This window comes from Neopsephotus bourkii, unplaced genomic scaffold (assembly GCF_033783945.1).
Source record: "Neopsephotus bourkii isolate Nb327-2 ecotype Australia unplaced genomic scaffold, CSIRO-AGI_Nbou_v1 NB_1768, whole genome shotgun sequence".
In the NCBI taxonomy this organism is placed as follows: domain Eukaryota; kingdom Metazoa; phylum Chordata; class Aves; order Psittaciformes; family Psittacidae; genus Neopsephotus; species Neopsephotus bourkii.
The window spans coordinates 10,990,322-11,005,349 of NW_026902242.1; the positions used below are offsets into that span (position 1 = coordinate 10,990,322).

The following is a 15,028-nucleotide window of genomic DNA, read 5'->3' on the forward strand; positions in this document are numbered from 1 at the left end:
GCTTTAACTCCTAGTGCTTGATTTGGCAGTGCAAGTAACAAAGAGCTTTGAATTTACCATCAGTAAACAATTAACAAGAAATGGTGAGACTTCTCACTTGAGGTTGTAAGTGATGCATGTACTGTGGTAGCTATAGGGGAACTTCCTGCAAATTATACTTGGAGTAAATCAAGTCAAGCTTGCAGGGTAGCTTGTTGGTTTTGTACATGAAGAAAACTGGCCATGTCTCAGGGTGTGTGGTGTCCAGCTGATCGAAGAACATTGTCTTCAGCCCCACTTTTAACTGAGTATGCTGCTCTATAAGCTGACGTTAAAACTAAAGCCCTACGTTTCATTGGCCTTTTTTCATGAAACAGCAAAACTATAAAGAGATCAGAGTCATGTAACGGGACCCATTTGAGTGACAGCTGACAACAGAAGATAGTGTCTATCTTGGCAGTTTTCATCAGCTGCTTTTAAAATGCTTAAGAAAACAGCTGTATTGTTTTCCCCGTGTGCAATGCTCAGGTGTCAAAGTCTAGTAACATTTTCAGCAGTACATAAAAAGGACATGGATCTGTTGGAACAAGTCCAGAGGAGGGCCACGAGGATGATCAGGGGACTGGAGCACCTCCCATATGAAGATAGGCTGAGAAAGTTGGGGCTGTTCAGCCTGGAGAAGAGAAGGCTGCATGGAGACCTCATAGCAGCCTTCCAGTATCTGAAGGGGGCATATAGGGATGCTGGGGAGGGACTCTTCATTAGGGACTGTAGTGGTAGGACAAGGGGTAATGGGTTAAAACTTAAACAGGGGAAGTTTAGATTGGATATAAGGAGGAAATTCTTTCCTGTTAGGGTGGTGAGGCACTGGAATAGGTTGTCCAGGGAGGTTGTGAATGCTCCATCCCTGGCAGTGTTCAAGGCCAGGTTGGACGAAGCCTTGGGTGATATGGTTTAGAGCAAGGTGTCCCTGCCCACGGCAGGGGGGTTGGAACTTGATGATCTTAAGGTCCTTTCCAACCCTAACTATTCTATGATTCTATGACTGTCACCCAAGATATTTGGGTGGGCAATACAAACCACCAGAAGAGGAAGACTGGGGAGGAATGGAGTATTGCTTTTCATGACAACTAACATTTTCTATTTCCCTTCTCCCAACCCCACTTTTTGTCTTCCCTTTCCCTCAGGAGAAAGCACGGGAAGGCAGCAGGTGCCTACATCCCCGCCAGCCTCTGAAAACAGCAGTGCAGCACACAGCATCGGCAGCACGCAGAGCACCCCCTGCTCCAGCAGCAGTGCCACCTAACACTGCGGAGGCACGTAGGAGGGCATAGGTTCAAAGGACTGTGTGTGGACATCAGCTTTTTTAAGTTAAAAGGATTGCTTTTGGGAAAGAAAAGGAAAAAAGAGGAGGGATTTTTCTACAAAAAAAAAAAGGAAAAAGACTTTCTTTTGGGGAAGCCACTGTGTGTGTGAGTGTGTAAACACAGCCTGTTGGATCTTCTATAGGATGTTGTGCAACATGTGACAAAGCTACTAATTTTACAGTACTGCAACCTGTTCTATGGGTCTGTGGACCCTCAATGTGAAATCTATGCCAGTTTGGGAAAATGCTGCTTTGTCTGTATGACTTTTTCCTTCCCTAAGCCTTCTCATTGACATGAGGTATTAATTACAGGATTTCAATCCTAGAGTCATAGAATGGTTTGGGTTGGAAGGGACCTTAAATATCATCTAGTTCCAACCCCCTGCCACGGGCAGGGAAACCTTTCACTAGACAAGGTTGCTCCAAGCCCTGTCCAGCCTGGCCTTGAACACAGCCAGGGATGGGGCAGCCACAGCTTCTCCGAGCACCCTGCCCCAGGGCCTCACCATTCTCACAGTAAAGAACTTATTCCTAATATCTTAATCTACCCTCTTTCAGCTGAAAGTTGTTACCCCTTATCCTATCACTACACAACATAAGCAAAAGAAAGATAATCTTAGGTCAAAAGATTTTTACTTGTCAGAAGCAAGAAAGCCTCAAGGTCAGATCTCTTTGGTTAATAACATTCTATTACTTCAGCTATGTTTAGCTACTTTTGAGTGATCTTTGTTTTGTTCAGCTTACAGCTACAGCATCTCATTTGCTTTCCTGTTGTGTTTGCAGCTTCAAGTTTGTTCCAGGTATTTTTGGTTTACTATGTATTGATTTGCTAATTGGAGAGGAGCACACTCTAACATTCCCTTTCTTGTTCTTTGGGCCAAAGCTCTTTAAACAACAGAGGTTTTTAATATCCTATACCAAATCGAGGCACACACAGACATTAAGACAAATAATGGTCTTGTGCACTAACATAGATGTGTGTACCTTTAATGGCAATGTTTTTATGCAAATAGACGTATACCTATGTATACAGAGCCTAACTTAACTTACCACTTTAACAATTGGGAAATTAGGTTAGTGTTCCTTCCTCACATAAAATATATAATGCGTATATATATATATATAGATAGATATATTAAAAAACAGCTCTCTCTTCAGTTTATGGTAGGTAGAGGAGATAGAACAGGTGATTTGGTTCTGTTCCTCTAGCTAGCCCAAATTCCCCTTGAAATAAGGGATGGTTTTGAGGGCACAAAGAATGTGCAGTACAGCCTGTTTGTGCAGAACACTGCATGAAAATGAAGCTATTAAGATAGTTGTGCAGTTTTGTATCAGACTGGTGTATGAACATTGCAATTGGATATTCCCAAAGTAGTGTTGGAATATGGAAATGGCAGAAAGGTCCTAATTGCCACAGTATTTTTTTAGTGTCATTGCCATATTTTGACCTCCAAATCAATGCCAAATGAAAAAAAGACACTTTTAATGTGTAATTGTCTGACTGTTATGTTGCCACTTTGTAATTGTGATGTGTTCTACTGATCCTTCTCCTTCTGAAGAAAAACAAGCATAGTTTTCCTCTAAAAACGAGATCAGTAACTTTCATTAATTGTAGCGAAGGTTACCTGTGTTCTGCAAGAGGAGAAAGGAATTCATTACACTAGAGTGATAGTCTGCTCTGAAGTCTGAGCTGCAGATTTCTTTTGCTGATTCTACACTTGTGCCTTGCTGATGCCAGGATGGTCAAAGTGCAAGATATGCAATAGATGTAAGTGCCCAGGATCAGGTGGAATATTACTCATTTTCAATCAAATCTGTTACTAATCCTGCAAGCATTTATGCATACGAGTAACTACACACCTTGTCCTTGCTAGTACAAGCACATGCCCAGCTCTACATGTTATGGCTATTCTTGGAGTCCTTGCAGATGGCCAGTGTATAGAGTTGCTTATACCAAAAGTGGTTTATGTTACCAGGCCAATGAGCTGTGCTGGTACCATCAGGAGGATAACATGTAAGTGTAGTTATTCTTATACTTAAGGGGATGCAGGATGTTACGAGATGTTGGGAGGACGAATGTGCCTCCTTTGTGGTTGAAAAGAAAGCGCTTTGCCTAACCTTCAGCAGAATGTATTGTATAAGCATATTCTATGTGTAAAGTCTTTAAAGATGTCTTCAAAGAAGACTAGAGTCTTTTAAGTTCAATCATAGCTATATTTTACTACATTAAATTTCTGTATAAAGATATATTTAAATGTTTTAGATAAATGTAAGTTACTCTATATGAAATGTTTAATTTCAATTACTGTGAAATTTATATATCTTGTAAATTCTTTTCCCTGTTTTAAGCCTTTCCTTTCTCAGATATTTTATTAAGTAGTTTCTCATAGGAAGTATTGGATTTGGTTGTTGGGATGGACAGGTTGAAAACTTTTATGTAAAATAGATAATTGTATATTTTTGAGAGAAACATTATCAATGTTTTTTATTAAAAAAAATTTTAAAGTAATTTACAGATTTATATTTACCTTTGGATACACCAAAAATATAGAAAGATGAAAGATTCAATTTGTTGCCTTGTATTTGAAATACAATTTAAATGAACTGAACACGGTGTACTCAGCTATTCAGACATTTTAATCGATCTGAACTAATTACCTATTGGAGGTTACCAAAACTACGCTTAATTAGCAGATGGAACACCCATTTCTGCTTCAGTAAAGACGGAGAGAGAGAACCAAACCCGGGCATTCCCAGATAATAGCTTTATAATGAAAGTGGATAGTACTTCCCAGCAGCTGGTAGCTGCCTGCAGTTCAGAGTACTGATCCACCTATAAGCTCTACTTTTATCATAGGCATTTGTCTCTACAGCAGGTTTCTGTGTGTGGTGAATGTGTAACTGCAAAGCCACTGGCTCCCACCTCTGTCAGACCTGGTCTCGCCATGCTGGAAGGGCAGCAAGGCACTCCTGTCCCAGCAGAGGCTTTAAAGCAGGGCTTCAGGGGGACGGGCGCGGGGGTGAACTGTAGCGTGATGGAATTGACTGCAAAGGAACTTCTTATATAAGAATGGGAGGATTGGGCTTAAAAGGGACACCTTTTGTCTGTAAAAGCTATTGGTAGCATACTTAAACTCTGAAGTAGACTGCTTGTTGTGTCATGCGTTGTCTAATCACTAGGTCTAACCTTTTACAGCATTTGGTTTTGGACATCACTATATTCATGTTTTGAGAAGTCACATCTTTCTGTGTTAGGCTATTTTTGTAGCATTTTCCACTTGGAAATGGATTTTGCGAAATGTTTGTAGATGCTGATGATTGTAACCTTCCCCCTGCCCTTTTGTAACCATTTTTTCTCCTGTATGTACTGTTCCTTCTGTTACGTATATCTACCTCATACTTCACAAGAAGACTCTACTGTTGGTTTGCTGACAGCCCTTCGTGTGAGGTGACTGTTCTGCCCTATTGTCGTTTGTCATTTGTAGGGATGTTCATAGTGAGATGAGTGTTCATAGAGTGTTCATAGAGATCTTTGCTGCCATGTTCCTACCATTTTTTAACACAACATTCTCGTGTTTGAATTAAATAAGTACATTTCATTAGGATCTAAATGCCAGATGTTTTTTAAATCAAAGAATGGGAGAAATTTACTTGCTAATACCTGTGGCCAGTCTGAACACCCCATTTGTATTTCATATTACCTTCAGTATTTCAGAGACTTGTGGAAATGCAAAGTTGTACAGTTTTGATAACCACAGTGTCATGTCATCTTAGTCTCTTATGCATAATAAAGTATATATCAATTTATTAATAATTGGTGCTGTGATTCATTTATTTGAAGTTGTGCAGGGCCAACAGCAGCAGATCAAATTCTGTCTCACTGCTGCATCCTTATGTCCTATAAACTTCAGTGGGGACTGTGTGTTAAGGCGGTATATGATTTTGGGTGGCAACATCCATTTTCCTTCTGTGTTCTTTTATCCACAGGCTTCTCCGTATCATGGCTTCTTGCAAAAACCAGTAGATCTATTTAGGTAAATGCTCTTCACTCTAATTTGAAGTTCAAAGCTCTGATTCTGCAGGCATTTAGTTGTTGCATGTCGAGGCACAGCCTCAGTCCCATCCTGCACAAAGCCTGGCTTGAGCACAGTCAAGCCAAGGAGTCTGCTGTTAGTTCTGTGCCTGAAGAGCTCCCTTGGGCTGTTGTACCCCTGACTGCAAGTACACTGGAGCCACGTGAGCAAGGCTGAGGTGTTTTCATTACTTACTGAAGGGTCTTCCTGTGCTAGAGCAGATAGTTTGGCCATGTGTCAGCAGGGCAAGGATTTGAGTGTTTACTGTCCTGCTTATTGCTTTGTTTCCTGTATTTCATGTGCAAAATATTCTTTATGAGCACACTGGGGGAGCCAGCCTCAGCGGTATTTCACTGGGTTATTCAAAGCTTGTGGTTATTAACTGAGGAAAGAAAGTTCCCCAAGAAAGGGTTCTAAAATGTTTAATGATTACTTGTAAATATCAAGATTCCTTCAGTACAGAAAAGGCCAGTAATTAGAAGCAGTTGTAAGCTTATACGTTGCCTGTGACTTACATCTTGCAGAGGTGCAGAGATTTATTGCTTCATAACAACCATATTTCAGTTTCTGCATAAAGACTTTTTTTTCCCCTTTGGAAATTAACTCCATAGAGCTGACTCTCAGCCTAAAGATCCTGGAGCTGTTCTTCACCTTTTAAGATTTGAATTTCAACTGAAACATGACGTGAAAGCATGATCAGTGTTTCAAATGAGGAATCAATTTTAAAATGCAATTTTTAGCCCTCAAACTGTGATACATTTGCATGATTATTTTTTGACATTAAGAAGTAAGAGTCTCCCCATGTTACAGGGGAGGTGTCAGTGTTGCGCGTGTTTGTTCCTATCAAGCAGTTGCGATTGAAGCAAACATTTCGGAGAGTCAAAAAATACCAAGTGCCAGTTTTGGCAAAAACACAGTCCAGAGCTCTTTAAATTCAAACAGAATTAGATTTATCGCCGTGTTCCCTCCAAAATAATACAAAAGGGGAAGGAGCCAATATTTTGATACATTTTCAGAGCTGTCACTTTGTAGTTGTAAAGCAGATATTTATGAGGCTGGAAGTATGCTTGCAGCTTGATTTTTGTACTGTATTCCCAGATCTCCGGGACCTAGCCCTGGCCTTGCAAACCTGTGTGCATTCACTTTGTTTGAATTCTTTGCTTCAAAAAAGATCAAGTTACATCACTTCACCTTCCCAAAGAAGGATACGGCTCAACTTATGTTTTTATAGTCTCTTCTTTGCTAGAAGCCTTTAGGGACTCAAAGCAGCACGTCCAGAAGATGAAGTGCACCAAGGTGGCTCCAGGCCTGCTATGCAAGCAGCCTGGCATTTAGTGCTGCACTCTTTCTGTGTTCAGGATAAAGAGGTTTATGGACAGTCGAGGAAGAAAAGCAGCACAAAATTGTTCCTCTTGCACTTTCTTAAAATGACAAGGTTTTTTCCATCCAATTATTTTGGTGCGTATTGCTGGAGAATTGGTTAAAAGATATTTGGGTGGAGTCTCTTTTTCACTCTGACGTTACTTACTGCTGCTTGTAAACTGCCAGCTCTGGTAAGGAACAGAGTGTACTGACAAAAAACTGAGTTAGTACTGTAAAAATCAGGCTATTGAGTGTTAAGCACTGGTGGTATTTAAATATGCTTTAAGTGGTTCAGCAAACTCCCTTTCTGTTTGGTCAGCCATGTCCATTTTTTATGATATGCCTGCTAAAATTAAAGTGCAGTCCCTGCACTTTGGTGCTCCCAGTTCTCTATAAGGATTTCACTTCCAGCTTTGCTTTGTAAATAGGGTGAAAGGCTCAAAAGAGTTCTCAGTCTGTCCTTTAGTACAAGCAGGCATATCCCATGGGGATGTAAGCGCTTGGGATGTAGGGAAAGTCTTTGCTCTGTGCTGTATTTTTATTAGCCTGTGATCCTAAAAGTGATTAGTAACGTTAGCTGTTAAGAATGGAAAATAAAATAAGCAGGAAGGTTTAAGGGGCTCATACATGCAGGGCACTTTCAGCAGGAATATTTAGGTTTTCACAAAATATTTGAGTGCCAAAACATGTCACAGAAAATTTAAATCATTGAAATAAAATAACATGAAGGAAGCAGTTAGGAAGTGTCTGGAAATGGGAGGCTGAAGACTCACTCCACACTTAATCCTGAACGGAGCTGGAGCTGGCTGGCTCCCAGGGCCACCACACAACACTGCAGCCATGACCTGGTCTCTGGCAAGCAGAGGGTGTTCAGGTGGGATGTTACCCATCACCAGGAACTCACAGAGTGTTAGGCATCAGCAACTGAAGCAGGATTATTATGGACAAGACTTGGCAATAGTAACTTTGGGGTATCTCCTGTGATAAACCCTTTAATAACAGGCTTTTCCAGACAAATAAGGTTTTACTGTAAGCTCTCTCTGTCTTTTGCTTCAGGAAGAAAGGCTGTGAAATACAGAAGGCTCTAGTTATAAGTCACAGAACCAAATGACAAGCCACTTGGGATGTGCTCAGGTGGCGTGTGTCCGTGGTGTCAGGAGAACAGGGAACTGCTTCTGGGGAGCTCCTCTGCTGCTAAAACCCATGCTCAAACTGAAACTTTAGCTTGAATTCTAGTTCTAACTAACAGTCTGCGTCATGAATGAGAGCAGACTCCTGCCTCGCGCTGGAGCAGAGGGGCAGGGTGAGACCTGCAGCTTCTGAGGTGAGCTCAAGATGGCAGCTGGACCTAGGGGGTTCTGTGGTGGAGCTCAGACAAAGCAAGAGAGGAGGCAGCTCCAGCACAAGGGGGGAAAGCTGAGGGTGCCCCTCTCAGATGCGCTTGAGATGGCGGCCAGCCCAAGGGGGTTCTGTGGTGGAGCTCAGACAAAGTAAGGTGGAAGGCAGCTCTAGCACAAGGGGGAACAGTTGAGGGGTGTCCCCCTGAGGTGGGCTCAAGATGGCGGCCAACCTAAAGGGGCTCTGTGGTGAAGCTCAGACGAAGCGAGGGGGAGGCAGCTTCCAGCGCAGAGGTGCTGGGGCACAGTCGAGGGTTGCATGGCAGTGATCAAAAAAGGCTCCTCAGGGTTTTGATGGAGGACGAGGGAAGGTGCCTCACTCTTTAGCTCCATAATTACACTGCCATCTAACTGAACCACCATATTGGGAGTGATGAGGGCCCCTGTGTCCTCTGGAGACTCTGTACAGCATCTCTGCATGGTCTGCGGCTCTGGTCACAAAACAGACCTGCCTTCACTCTTTTGCTTTAAGTGGAAAGAGACCCAAAGGTGGGGTTTGGATCCCAGTCCTCTGACTAGATGTTTCAAACCCTCTCTTGAGAGCCATAAAGCATGGCTCTCTTGTCAGCAGCTCCAGTGCACAGGGCAGCATGAAAAAAGGAGACTACTGCAAGTGCAAGATGGTGAAAGGTGCTGAAGATGTGGAAGATGGTCAGCAGAGACAGACAAGACTGAGCATGGGATGGCAAACATCAAAGTTAGGAAGAAGGTAAGGCTGTATTTTTATTTCACATAGACTAAGTTGTCTCTGCCCTCAGTGGGGAGGCGATGTTGGTAATTAAGGGTGGAAAGAGGAAGGAATCCATGATGAGGTTATTGTCAAGTTGTCTGACAGAGAAAGTTGGATCAATGCTGCGATTACGAATATTGTAGCACGAGAAGCAGAATGCACTGGTTCTGTCTGGGGAGGGTTGAGGGATGATTACACTGGAAAGTGTGTACCCTGCTGACATGCTTTGTACCATTACAAAGCCAGAGTAAGAACACCCGTGTTTTTACTGGCAGTGCTCAGTTAATTATTCTGTGACTTCCCTCAAATGTGTGTCCCTGAAGTGAGTCATAGTTTATTAGATGTCAGACAACAAGGGTCTGTCATAAACCAAGAGGCTTTTGCTAGGCTGGCTGCCTGGCCTTTCTCCTGTACCCGTGGGCCATGGAATGCACAGGATGATCTGCTCTGTGGACAAGGAATGATTTCTCTGCTTGCATTGTGCTTGTCACCAGCATTATGAAATAACCTACTGGGGAGACCGTAATTGTACTGGGAATTTCAGAAATCTCTCTGAAGCTTGCTTGCTCTGGCAAGGCATTGTGTACACTTGATTTTGTTCTCGGGTCTAATGGTAAAAGTAGGGTTATGCTAAGCTAATTCTAGAAGATTTCTCCATTGCTTGCTTTTGTAAACTTTCATTTGTGGCATTGCTTGAATGAAAATTCAGAGGTAAAATACAAAAAGCTTAACTAAAAATTTACGTCATAGGCCAAGTATACAGGAGGCTGAAAGTCAGATTTCATGCGTCTAGAGCACATACTTGTTAGTCAATATCTGGTTAAACAGCTGTGAACCAAGAACAAATTTGACATTCTCTCTCTCAGAAGCTGTAAGAAATCTTAATTACTGTGTTTATTTGAGTAATGACAAATAGTGTTGTTACAGGGACCCCAGCTGTTATTTTTGTATTTGCATTGTATTGCTGTTATTGAGCAAAGACAAAACCGTGATACCAAAAAAGCTTGGTCATCATGTATCTGCGTTTTTAAATATAAACCCACGTGTATATACAAACACAAATCATTCCATCTAGTAGTGGGAGAACTCAAGAAGGGAAAGTACCAATGTGTATGTCAGAGGACAAATGCGCGTGGACACATGAGTAGTGCAGAAATCATCTCAAGTATGCTAGCCAGCGCTGCAAACAAGCGTTGTACATCTGGAAATATGGCTTAGTTGTGCTCTTTCAAAATCTTAGAGGTCTGGATTCCCTTTGCTTAGCTCAGGCAGTTAGGGGAATCATCAGCTGTGCTTCCTGTGTGGTCGCTAGAGGCTGACTGAGCACACCTTGCCTATCTCCTGTATGGGCACCGGGGAGATCCTAGATCAGTTTCATTCCTAACTGAGCACCTGCAGCTGGCCAGGATGAATCTGGACATCCATCTTCTCTAGACTGCGTTGCTCAGGCTGGGGAGTTCTCATAAAAATCATGTAATGGGAATGAACTCATAAATTCTCAGTGTTTATGTGTGCTGTGGTGCCAGTGTAGAGTTACAATGATGTAAATTTATTTTGACACAATCAGTGAAGATAGCAGTTACACGGGATGAGGCTAAGAGGAGACCAGGGTCACTGCTGTGCAGCTTCCATCTATAGGTGGGATAATTCAAGTGTTGCCTTCTGCTTACTAACCTTTCCGAACATTTATCACAGCATTGAAAGAAACCAACGTGTGTCAAACAGGAGGCACTTGCCCACTTGCCAGCAGCCAGGCTCAGTGCCACGCTGGAAGGAAAACAAGTTTGTTGTTACTCAGAGTCCATATTTCATTTTTAGAGCAAACTAAGGGCCAGATTCTCAGCTGGTATAAACCTGCTCCTCTGACTTCAGCCCGATTCTGTCTGTTTACACCAGCAGAGCATCTCTCAAGTGTGTAAGCTGCTCTTTAGCACTGAATAACAGAAACATAATCTGGCAAGCAGCCAATTTGAATAGCTGCCAGTGTACTTCAGATGCAAAAATGATTTCTTGAACCCCAGCTCTTCCCTCCTTCTTTAGACTTTTATTGAAAACAGGACCTGTTCCCTAGTCTCTGAAGTCATACTTCTTGCAACTTTACTTCAGCACACTAGTTCAGCTGATTTTTGCTCTGCAGTTTTAAAGCCTTTATCAGCATTAAAAGCTTTTATTTCCAGCCGAGGTTCTGACAACTGCAGTGCTGGTCTTCCTGTTTGCATTTAGGTCAAGATGACCCACGTTTCAGATCAGCCAATACAAAATGCCATGGTAATTTTTCAAAGATGCCTGTGGTCTGAGCAGGGATTGCAAGGTAGCAGCGCACTAGAGCCATTCTGGCACCAATGAATTGTGTGTGAATTCACTATAAAATGTCCCAAAAAAGTCTGAACCAGGTGTTCTGGGCAGCGCACATGGACGTATGAATAATGTGTTGATTAGTCACAGACATTCTCTACAGCAAAGCCCACAAGCTCTCTCTGACACCATAAAGTCTTTGGTGGTTCTGTAACTGTTTACTCACAGAGTGGTTGTGGGCCTGCCCAGACAAGTACACCAGGATATATTTGACACATTGTCTTTCTGGAGCAATGTCACTCTTGTAAAGGTAGAGAAATGCTGCTGCTGTGTGTCTCAGGTGCTGTCCCTTCGGAACTTGTGAAGCCAAATGGCTTCCAGGCTGCCTATGGGCTTGCTCCTGACAGGGGTGACAGCAGTCAATGGGCCACTGCTGCTCTTGTGTCATTCCTCTAAGCAACACTTGGTTAGGCTTCCAAGGAAAAAGCTAGCATTAGTCATATGTGATTCAGCTGTAACTATCCCACCCATTATAAATCCTATTCACATTGCCTGTTTCCAGATGTTTTTAACTAGCAATTACTTTAAAGTGGGTCCATGCTCTGGCTGGGATTGGGCTAGTTAGCACTGCATGTGATGAAGGCTGCTTACCAATGAGGCTTAAAAACTGTTTAATTGATCCAAGTTTTTAGGGGGGTTTCTTTCTCTTTTTCCCTTGAGCTCTTCGCCATTCCTGCATTGAGTGCTGTCTCTTCATGCTTCTGAGCATGCTTTTTTTGGACAAAACAAGCACACCTCTAGCTTGACACTTCTGCCTTTGTCTTCTGGAAGTGTGTAAGAGAGGTGACCTCACAGGAAACAAAGAAGTATCATTTGAGCCTTCAGTAATAAAGAACTATTTCCAGAAAGCACCCTGCAAACAGCATATAGACTGCAACTTGCATTCAGGGCTCATCAAATGCTTTGAAATAGCAACCAAAACAGTAGAATCGCACACTGCTCTTAGACAAGTCATAGGTACGAAAACAAACAGAAGAGCTGTAAGCAGTAAGCATGTTGAACTCTTGGGGGAGGATTTTAAGTTTGTGGAAAGAAATGACTCTCCAGTTCTGTAAATACAGACACATGAAGCTGTTGCACAGTGCTAAGATATTTTTATTTTTTTAGGAATTAGAGTAGTTCTTTTATCAGTCATCAAATTTAAGAAAACCACTCTTCATGTATCATGAGCTATGCTTTCAACATACTCTGTGATTCATCATCCAGGACTGAGAGATTGCAGGGATGTTCTGTGAACTTCTCGTCTTTCACAGGACTGACTGCCACATAAGTGCTCACTAGATGACCCCAACAAAAGGCGTATACAACATGTGATTCAGACTGAAACTTCACCAAAGCTTTCATGGGAAATCTTGTATTTTCCCTGAAGCCTTGCTTTATTTTTCTGAAGATTTCTAGTGCTAAAATTAAGCTTATGTTAAACTGCTTTACTGAATTATGTCATACAGCTTTATGCCTCTGGCTGTGAACTCAGATATGTACTGGCAGCCAGCTGAGGAAATTTCACACCTTTGCTTTATTCTTCTAAAGCACTTGATAACTTCATGTGGATGTCACTGGGATACTAAAAACATGGAAGAGATGCCCATGTGTTTTTTCTTGAGGGAAATTGGTTGATCAAAGCTAGCACGTACGTCCTGCAAAGCCATCGGGTTTTACTCTTATAACTATGTTAGTCATAAGAACCTTTCACTGGTGATGCCAATTAAGAAAAACGTTTGTCCATGGCAGTGGTTTCTCTTTGATGCTCCTATCAGGCCAATGCAAACAGGCAAGTGCCAGAGAGCTGAAACTGTATTGCTTACTGGTATCTCAATAGTATCTAATACTGCAGGTCTGTTTTCCAACCAAGGCACGTGGGGGTTTGTGTATAAATTGTTGGAGCCCTAATGGCAATTTCCCATGTTAGTCTCTCTCCTGCAGATAGGTTGAACAATTGACTCCTTACTGTTAATCTCCGTTTATCTATCTTCCTCCTCTCACAGTTTGAGTTCATTTTGCAATAAAACACCTTGTGTTTATTTCCTTTCTAAATCCTGATAGTGACAAATAGGTCTCAGCAAACTATTTCTTGTTAGTTTTTGTTATTTCTGCATACTCCAGGTACTGCAATACAGTGGAATTACCTTTAGAATAAAAGGTTCACATGCTGTAAATTAGACACAGAAAGTGTCTGTTTAGGCCACCTTGTCTGCATGTCTGAGACATCTGGAGGTGTGATGTGGATTTTATAGCAGAGAATTAGTGCTGATTTCTGTGACACAACTCCTGATTATTAGCTGAGCCAGGTTCTGGTACCCAGATGCAGGAAACTCAGAGCAGATCTTGATAGGTCTAAATCCAGGGGATTGGGGATGTATTACTACATTGCTTGAGATTTATACAGTCTACTTGAAGCCCTTTGGGGGAAGCTCTTATCTGCTGTGTTTCATTTAAGCATTGGTTCTGAAGAATGACATCCCCTAGCCAAATGCCATTCAAGAAAGATAACCTTTGTACTTCCTATGGAGCAATGTAAACCACTCTGCAGGGCACAGCACAGTGGAGAACCCAGCACTGCCAGTAGCCCTGACAAGGCATTTAGCTTTTCTATGCCTCACTTTTCCTGCACGTGAGCCTTTCACATCCACTTGAGCACGTTAAAGATGATGCACATCTGACAGCTGGCATTCGGGGGGGGGGGAGGTCTCTGTTCTACTTCAGGTACTTTGGCAATCTACAGTAAATACTAAAGGTTAAAACACTTTTCTGTAAGTGTTTTCTAACTTCTTTTGCTGAAAGGCACATTTTTTTGGCAGGTACAAAGAAATGTAATCCCTCACTATATTTTTAAAACAGTACATCAAGAAGATTTCTCTATAATTTTAAGGTGTGGATTTCTTGTTCCTATTGGTAATTTGTTTTCCCCATGCTATCTTCAAAGGTAAAACAGTGAAATACTCAGTACTGTTTCCTACTGCAAATAACACTATGAATTAGAAATAAATGAGGCAATTTTACCACTAACAACAGATATATCCATGAAGAAATGGAACTCAGGAGCTGTTACTTTATAGGCACAATCCCTTTCCTGACAAAGCTTGTAAATTCATAAGCTACAGTAAAGGGTAGTACATAGGATGTAAGAGGCTGTTCTCCCTCTTTTGAGTTATTATCCAGTGTGTTTACAGCAAGGTGCATCTGCCACAACATGCAGAATTCATGGAAGAGTGGATCTGCATGATTGTTAAATGTAAGGCTGTAAACTAAACACTCCCAGGAAAGGGAGGCATCATGAAGGGATTCATGTGGGGAGGAAACATCGTTGTCCAGGGTAAACTTGAAACAACCATGTTTTGTTGACTCCATATTTCGAAAGTAATTGCATGCTCTGAGATTACTTTGGCTCTGAGCAATGAATGCTGTGTCCTATATTATTTCATAAGCTTTTCGTTCTTGGGAAGGAGAATGTTCTGCAGATGGACATAGAACATATTCCATTTTAATAAAGTTGATTTGTAGGTCAAGAGAATTAATCTAATAATCATCATAGATGATTAGAGGGTGTTGAAATACACTGGATCCCACATTTCCACCAGGAGTAGTGTATTTAACAAGTTCTCATGCCGAGAGGATGGATGTTGTATCACAGCTGGGTGAATCACACTATCCAACGAGACATTCGGTACAAAGTACCCTCATATTTAGAGACCTGTGTGATCACAGCTGGTGCCTCTGGTGTGGCTGAGGTCAGAACTGCTCTTCCCAGCTCCCAGGCAGAGGCTGA

General features: G+C 42.0%; 1 protein-coding gene across 2 annotated transcripts in view; it reads left to right on the forward strand.

Annotated features, from left to right (window-relative positions):
• TGFBR3 (transforming growth factor beta receptor 3) overlaps nt 1–1,455 on the forward strand; it is a 116,602-nt gene extending 115,147 nt beyond the window's left edge. For both annotated transcript variants that reach the window (XM_061379237.1, XM_061379236.1), the window contains exon 17: nt 1,167–1,455. In XM_061379237.1, the coding sequence (XP_061235221.1) occupies nt 1,167–1,285 (119 nt within the window). In that variant the 3' untranslated portion in view covers nt 1,286–1,455. The remainder of the gene's footprint in view (nt 1–1,166) is intronic.
• The last annotated feature ends 13,573 nt before the right edge of the window (nt 1,456–15,028 follow it).